Source organism: Heloderma suspectum, chromosome 6 (assembly GCF_057233095.1).
Source record: "Heloderma suspectum isolate Gila_16-S chromosome 6, 16-S_ref, whole genome shotgun sequence".
NCBI lineage: Eukaryota > Metazoa > Chordata > Lepidosauria > Squamata > Helodermatidae > Heloderma > Heloderma suspectum.
Window position 1 is genome coordinate 117866553 of NC_139463.1, and position 8349 is coordinate 117874901.

At 43.5% G+C, this 8349-nt stretch overlaps 1 protein-coding gene across 1 annotated transcript; it reads left to right on the top strand.

Moving 5' to 3' along the window:
* The first annotated feature begins 993 nt into the window (after nt 1-993).
* LOC146342812 (vomeronasal type-2 receptor 26-like) lies at nt 994-7879 on the top strand. Its single transcript, XM_084808647.1, has 4 exons — nt 994-1284; nt 5792-6019; nt 6524-6650; nt 6978-7879. The coding sequence occupies exons 1-4, from the start codon at nt 994-996 to the stop codon at nt 7877-7879; spliced, it is 1548 nt and encodes a 515-aa protein (XP_084664773.1).
* Nucleotides 7880-8349: the final 470 nt, after the last annotated feature.

Genomic DNA, 8349 nt, shown 5'->3' on the forward strand with positions numbered 1-8349 from the left:
AATCCCCCAGAGCCAGAGGTAAGTGCATCCACTCTGCTGCGGACTCCAGAGGTTGGATTCCTTGGAATCCAACCTCATTGGAGTCTGCGGCAGAATTCTCTGCCATCCCTAGATTCTATATATAGTTTCATATGCTTGGGACAAAGCATGGGTAGACCAAGAAACTGAGAGTGAGACAAAATATTTCCCTCAGTTTTTGTAACTGCCTCCTCAATGTAGCAAAAGCACTCAAATTGGGTGAGAAAAAAGGAAATTAAGTGAAGAAGAAATGTGTGTGCGTGTGTGTGCTTACAACAGATAATAGTACATATCTGGAAGAGCACGATCACTAGTTTTCAAATGCACCATAAATTATATGTGGGCTAAAGAAGAAATTTTATATAAGTGCAGAAAAATCAGTAACAAATATAAGCATATTCTTACAATAGAAATCAACTAAGGGTCCAGCCCTAAGCATGTTTAGACAGAAAAAGTCCAACAACTCCTAGCATTCTTCCGCCAGCATGTAGGGTTTTTTCTGCCTGATCATGCATAGGATTGCACCCGAAGTGACAGAAATGAGTGGTACTGTGATAGAGAAGATTCATTAATTCATATTTCTTCTGATATAGTAAACTCACTCTCTTTGTTGCAGTGTTTTGCTCAATGCAGCAAAACTAACAGAAAATATTATGGCACATACAGGAGTACTCAAAGCTGGAGGGAAACAAAGGAAGTAAAGAAGAAAACAGTGGGGTTTCCTGTTTTTTTGTTTTAAAGATAGATAAGAGTAGACATGTGGAAATAATATGCAGGACATAAATACAAGATTTCTGATTCATCATGAATTATATTTAGGCTAAAGTTTTTATAAGCTCAGTACCATCAGTAACAAATATAAGAATATTCTTCCAATCTAAACCAGTTAAGAGACAGAAATGGGTGGTATTGTGATACAGCAGATTCATACATTGTAGAATTCTGATATAGTTAATTCATTCTCTTTGTTGCAGTATGGTAACAAAATTCTACCAGCACATCCTGGCCTTGGCATTTGCTGTGAATGAGATCAACAAGGACCCCAAGATCTTGCCCAATATCACACTGGGATTCCACATCTATGACAGTTATTATGATGCAAGGATGACATATCGTACCACTCTGGATCTGCTCTTCAAATCACGTAGATTTGTCCCCAACTACAAATGTGACACGCAGAAAAACCTCATGGCCATCATTGGAGGACTTGGCTTTGATACCTCTGTCAATATGGCAGACATCTTAGGCTACTACAAGATCCCACAGGTAGGATTGTTGCAGCTTGTACAGGAAATCACACTCTTGTTTTATTGTTATGTGAATCATTTTGTGGTTCAAAGGGAAGGAGGGGTATGGCTGGCAGGGAAACTATCCTAGAAAATGCATCATATTCTGATAGCTTGATAAAATTCTAGGATGCATACCATTTACATACAACCTACCTCATATATATATATATATATATATATATAGTGAGGAGGGGAAATGAATCAGTTTCCCCAACAAAAAAAATATAAAGTCTCCCCTTTCACAAAATCTGCTACCTTATTCTTCTCAAATTTTGCAGGTAGGGATGTCAGAGAATTCCTCCATGGATCTCAGTGAAGCTTTGGCCCCCTGAAATCCATGGCAGAACGAAGCACCCCTCCCCTCCCCACGAAAGGCACGCAAAACAGAGCATTTATCTGCTGCCATTCGCGCTGCTTTGCGAATGGCGGCCACGTCTGCTGCCACCATTCACTTCCTCATTATAGCCATGATAGGCTACGTAAATACTTACGTAGTCTATCACGGCTAATGGAGGAATGTCATCTGCATCCCTGCAGAAGCCATGATAGGCTACGTAAGTATTTACATAGCCTATCATGGCAAAAAAAAAAAAAAGGGAACACAAATGGTGGCAGCTACGGCGGCCGCCATTTGCGTTCCCTTTTTTTCCCCTGTGAAAGGCTACGTAAATATTTACGTAGCCTATCATGGGAAAAAAAGGGAATGCAAATTGCGGCGGCTACGGCGGCCACCATTTGCTTCCCTGTGCAGGCTGCCCAGTGGCTGGATGTCTGGTTGCGGGAGGCCCCGGCTGGCGGCTCTGCGGAGTTGACGCGGAGCAGAGCCTGCCGGGGAGAATTTCGGGGGGAGGGACAGAGCTCCTCCCCCCACCGCTAATGTCACCCTTCGAAAAAGTGACTTTTGTACATCCCTATTTGCAGGTGTCTTATCTGGGGGCACCTCTATGATGTATGCCACTTTTATAACGCACTCAAAAGCATACAGGGATAAGGACATCTGTTTTCAGAAACCTTCAAACTGAACATGCTGCTTTTGCTCAAATGGGCTGTTATGAAGTAGCTCTCTGTGGAGTGAGCAGTGCTGACTCCATGTTGAGACACAGCCAAGAAGCCAGGCATCTTCATCCCCAGCCTCAGCATAGGTGGGAGAAAGGCACAGGAATGGGGTTGAGCAACATGCAAGACTAGATCAAGCAATTCCATTTCTAATGGGCTGCTTAAAATGCATCCCTCAAAGGCCAAGCTGGGGGTCAAAATTCAGCAAAACGTGAATGTGCTGGATGGCAAGAGTGATATCTGGAAAGTTACCTAGTCAATCACATACAATATGCCCCTATTGTTGAACACCAGCCTATTGTTGAACACCATCTGTCTTTAAGACAGTCATTAAGATGCAAGATTGTAAGTGAATAAGAGATAGTAAGTAGGACTTTTTTTTGGCAAGTACAGCCATCATCCCCAAGCACCTTCTTCTATTATACAAGATGGGAGGCCAACTCAGTCTTTCCCCCATGGCAAGTAGCCCCATTAGCCGTGCCTATGAGCAGTGTCTAGCTCATCAGAGTTGTGATGTCACTGCCTTTCTCTGAACTGTGTAAGAAGCCTCAGGTTGGGGCAGTCCTGAGTCCCCCTCTTCTCAGAGGTCGGGGGCCATGCTGCTGCTGAAATCACTCAGAGTCTCTCCTCCCAGAGGAAAGGCTCCATGCTGAAATCACTGAAATTGCGAAGCTCTTTGCTTGCCAGAGCAAGGTGCCAACAGCAGGTGCTTTGCCGCCAAGGCTTTCTGCCTTCCTTCCTCTTCACCTGAGACCAGGAACTGCAACATGCACTAGTTCCTGTCTGCAAGAATGGGCTTCAGCCCAAGGAAAGGCATATTGCTTGTAGAGGTTCTTTCTAGAAATTGTAGCCTCCACACCCTCTTTCCCTTCTGTGTGTGTGTGTGTGCGCGTGTGTGTGTCTGTGTCAGTACCAGTAGTGTAGTGGCTAGGGGTGGACGAAAGTCACTTACCTGTCCTCGAAGCTTTTTGTGGTGGGGGGGAGGCGCTTCGCTGCTCCCCCCACGAAGTTCAGGCCGGTGGGGGAGGCTTCCTGCCTCGCCCGGCCGAAATTCAGGCCGGGGAGGAGGCGCCTCGCCTCGCCCGGCCGCGAACTCAAAAGTTTTTTTTTTTTAAACGCCCCCATTATAGGCTACATGATGATTAACGTAGCCTATCATGGCTAGATCTGCAAAGTCAGCCGTGATAGGCTACGTTAATTGTCACGTAGCCTATCACGGGGGCGTTTTTGTTTTTTTTTCTTTGATTGGAATGGCGACGGTGGCAGCCGGTCGAAAGACCGGCTGCCGCTCCCGCCCCAGACGAACACCCGCCGAACCACTGGCCGGACCCGCCGCCGGGAGGGACATTCACCAAAGGTAAGTCCCGTCCCGGGGGGGGGGTGCAGAGAATTTCTCCCCGAAACTTGTTCGGGGGGCCGAACACGTTGGCATTCGGCCCCCCGAAGTTTCGGGGAGAAATTCTCCGCCATCCCTAGTAGTGGCAAATTCAGAAGTTCAGGGTCCCTTCGTGACAGTCACAGCAGCCAAGGCCCCTCACAGCCACACCCCCTTCTAAGATTACACAACCTTGTAAGATATACAACCTTCAGCTGGGATCCAAACAACAGTGCAGCTGAGAGTAAGGCAGTGGCATTTCCATGATGTCTGAGAAAAAACGCAGGAGTGTGAAAAAAAAATTTCACTCACTCACTCAAACACAAACATTTTAGGTTTTCAAAATATTATACTCTATGGAAGCTTCACCCTCACTCGGCAGCAGGGAAGGGGAGGAGACTGCTGGAAGAGCCTGGCCCACAGCGGTAGGCTGGGAGTGGGAAGGAAGTGGCTGAGACCTGGCTCTTAAAGAAGTCCTGGGTCTTCGTCCCTGTGAGACCCCCTACCACTACCCCCCCCCCAGTCAGTACACATCCCTAAACAAAATGCATATAAAAATAAAACAACCTTGATCTGTTGGACAAAACTGCTAAGAGGTGGTGTCATGTTGCTAACACCACTAGAGAATATCTACATAATTCCAGCCAGGATGCTGCATCATGTTCCTTCAGACCCTGCCCTAGGACTTTTTCAGAAGTGATAATTGCATTGAAAAGCATGCAATATAGACATCCTAATCTATCTCTAAAACATCTAATTTCCATTTAGCTCACATATGGCTCAATTGCCCTGGAGGAGAGAGACACAATGCAGATCAATTCATTTTACCGCATGGTCCCAAATGAAGACAGTCAGTACATGGGGATTATCCGGTTACTTCAGCATTTTGGATGGACATGGGTTGGGATCTTTGTTGTAGGTAATAGCAGTGGAGAACATTTCTTGCAGACCCTGGAACAATTGCTTCCTGAGAATGAAATCTGTTCAGCCTTTACAAAAAGAATCCCACAGCTAATCTCTGTTGATAACTTGGATGAATTTACTGATATAGTCTCAGAGATATATGTTCTTTTCACATACAATAAAGCCAGTGCATTTATCATCTATGGGGAATCACTGACAATTTCATGGCTAAGAACTGTTAAGTTTATACTAGATTCTAGAAAGGAGGAAAATACTTCATTTAGAAAGGTGTGGATTATGACAACCCAGATTGATTTCATATTAAAGGGCTTTCAATGTGGTTGGGATCTTCAGTTGTTCCAAGGTGCCATTTCATTTACAATTCAATCAAAGGATCTTCCAGGGTTCAGAGAATTTATTCAGATCATAAAACCTTACTGGACCAAAGGAGATGGTTTCCTCAAGGACTTCTGGGAGCAAGCATTTGACTGTTCATTTCCAGATCTGAGAGAGCCTGTACATGCCAAAGGATCGTGTACTGGGGAGGAGAGGCTGGAAAGTCTTCCAGGGCCTCAGTTTGAAATGGACATGACTGGCCACAGCTACAGTATCTATAATTCTGTCTATGTTGTGGCTCATGCTTTGCGTGCCATGTTCTCATCCAGATCCAACCACAGAACAATGTTGGGGGGTAAAATGGCTTATCTTCATGATCTGCAGCCTTGGCAGGTAATGTCTCCGCAACAATAACTTGTTTATTTCAACAAACAGATTAGTTCTATGGTCAGAATGCATCCAGCTTTCTCCTCCATGAATCCATTACAAGATGGAGTTATGCATCTTCTTCATTAATCACATTATGTGACTTTAAATTTCTTCCCATAATAATGGGAGACTAAAAGTGATAGAAGTCTTGATGTTCATACTTGGTCTTTCCCACATGAAATTATATAGGGCTGGATTCAATGGTTGAATCGAATGTTAGTCTAACTTGAGTCCCATTCATTTCAATGGATCTACTCTAAGTAGGACTAACATTTCTTACAACCCATAAACATAATCATTAAGGAAAGAAGAACTCTCTGATATGATATTCCCCAATCTTATCTTTCAACTCCCTTTTTTGTTTTCCTTTTTCTCTTTCAATTAGCTCCATCCATTTCTTCATACCATTTCATTTAATAACTCAGCAGGAGAAGCAGTGTCCTTTAATGATAACAGGGAAGTAGAAGGTGGATTTGACATTGTGAACTTGGTCACTTTTCCCAATAACTCTTTCAAGAGAGTGCAAGTTGGAAGGGTGGATGCCAAAGCTTCTGAAGGAAAAGAATTCATTATTAATGGAGATATGATTGTATGGCACAGAGGGTTTAGCCAGGTATGGATTCTGAGGCACTTTTGGTGGACTAAATATTTTCCAGATGGGTAACCAGGGTACCAAATGTATGTATCTTTCTTTGTCTGACCTGACCTTAAGATTGGTCATCAAACCCTAGAAGAAAGTCAGTGCTACTTAGTACATTCAAAAACAAGAAACCATATTGTGTGGCCAAATATGTCTCTTCTTATCTTCAAAATATGTTACATTTTTCATACATAGTTAATGAAGCTATATACAAGAATTATATATACAAGAATCATGGTGAATATTTACCATGTCTTGATTAAGTATTTTTTTATTTATTAAATTAAAACTGCCCAATAACCATTACTCTCTTGGCTGTGAGTATGACTTGAGTGATTCACACATTTTTGTTCCTGCAGGCCACCAGTTGGCTCTCTCTTTTTCTATGGGAAATGATACTAGCCTAGAGATGTTTAATTGTACAATAAACAGATATGAATATCTCCCATTCTAAGCCTTTCTCATGTGTTTATATAGGTGCTTCCCATTTCTCTGTGTAATGAACACTGTCACACTGGTCATCAGAAGAAAAAGAAGGAAGGGGGGAAGTTTTGCTGTTATGATTGTGTTCCATGCCCAGAAGGGAAAATTTCAAACCAGACTGGTAGGTAATGCAGAGCTCCAGTTTTGCAATCAATGGGTTGGGTCCAACAGTGTTGTTCTACATGCAAAATAATTCTTCTTCTGGGATAGGACTTCATGTGTCCTCTCCTCCCTCCTGAAGAACTCCACATGCCCTGCAAATATTTTCTGGAGGGTAGCCCAACTCTCTGGGGGAAAACTGGAGGGCATGGGGGAGAAGAGGAGGCATGAAATCCCATTTCACAAGCAGAATTATTCTCGGTGCAGAAGAATGGCTTTGGATCCAACCCATACAGTTCATGCTAACAGATGAATTGGTACTGGAATGGGACCTCATTATCTTTTTCAGATATGAATGACTGTTTCAAATGTCCAGAAGATCAGTATCCAAACAAGAATAGAAATGCTTGCATCCCCAAAACTATACATTTTCTGTCTCATGAAGAACCTTTAGGGATCAGTTTAGCCTCCGTTGCTATTTCATTTTCCTTCATCACAAGCTTGGTGCTAGGCATCTTCCTAAACCACAATGATACTCCCATAGTCAGAGCCAACAACAAGGACCTCACCTACACTCTCCTCATCTCTCTCCTGCTCTGCTTCCTCTGCTCTTTGCTGTTTGTTGGCCAGCCTGGGAAAGCAACCTGCCTTCTCCGACAACCAGCTTTTGGCGTCATCTTCTCAGTCGCTGTTTCTTGTGTTTTGGCAAAAACCACCATAGTTTCTCTTGCATTCAGAGCCACAAAGCCTGGATCTAGGCTGAAGAACTGGGTGGGGAAAAGACTTGCCCATTCCATTGCCCTCTCATGCTCTCTTATTCAAGCAACCATTTGTACTGTATGGCTGACCTCCACTCCCCCTTTCCCAGATTTAGACATGGACTCAGTAGCTGAAGAAATCATTGTGCAATGTAATGAAGGGTCAATCACTATGTTTTACTTTGTCCTGGGCTACATGGGGCTCTTGGCCATTGCCAGCTTCATTGTGGCCTTTGTGGCCCGTAAGTTACCTGATAGTTTTAATGAAGCCAAGTTCATTTCATTCAGCATGTTGGTCTTCTGCAGTGTGTGGGTCTCCTTTGTTCCAACTTATCTGAGCACAAGAGGCAAAGACATGGTGTCTGTGGAGATCTTTTCCATCTTGTCCTCTGCTGCTGGATTACTGGGTTGTATCTTTTCCCCTAAATGCTACATCATTATGCTGAGGCCTGAAATGAACAGAAGGGAACAACTAATAAGGAGAAGGAATTAAATAATTTTCCTGGTCTTCATTCTATTATAATGTACTATCAACATGATAATGGTTTTAAGACTAAAGTGGTTACTATAGGATTAATGATATAAATTTACATAAAGTTACCCACATATTTCCCCATAGAGTTTCTCTTGCTGCTCCAACTCTCCGTCAGCCCCATTGACTACAGCAAGCCAATGTTCAGTGTCTGGGAATCACATACTAGCTCAGCGGTGGGCAACTTGTGTCCGTTCAGAGGTTCAGCCCTAGTAAGCACAGAATTTGATGATTGGAGTTGTAGGCTAAAACATCTGGCAGGCACATGTTGCCCACCCATATGCTAGTTCACGAGCACAAAATGTTCACCCCCATGCTCCAGAAAGGTACAGTGGGACAATGAAACATATTGCTATTTTTCCTTTAATTGGGGCATCTCAGATAACCTCTGAGAGCTTCAATGTCATAGGATAAGGTACTCATGACAAAAT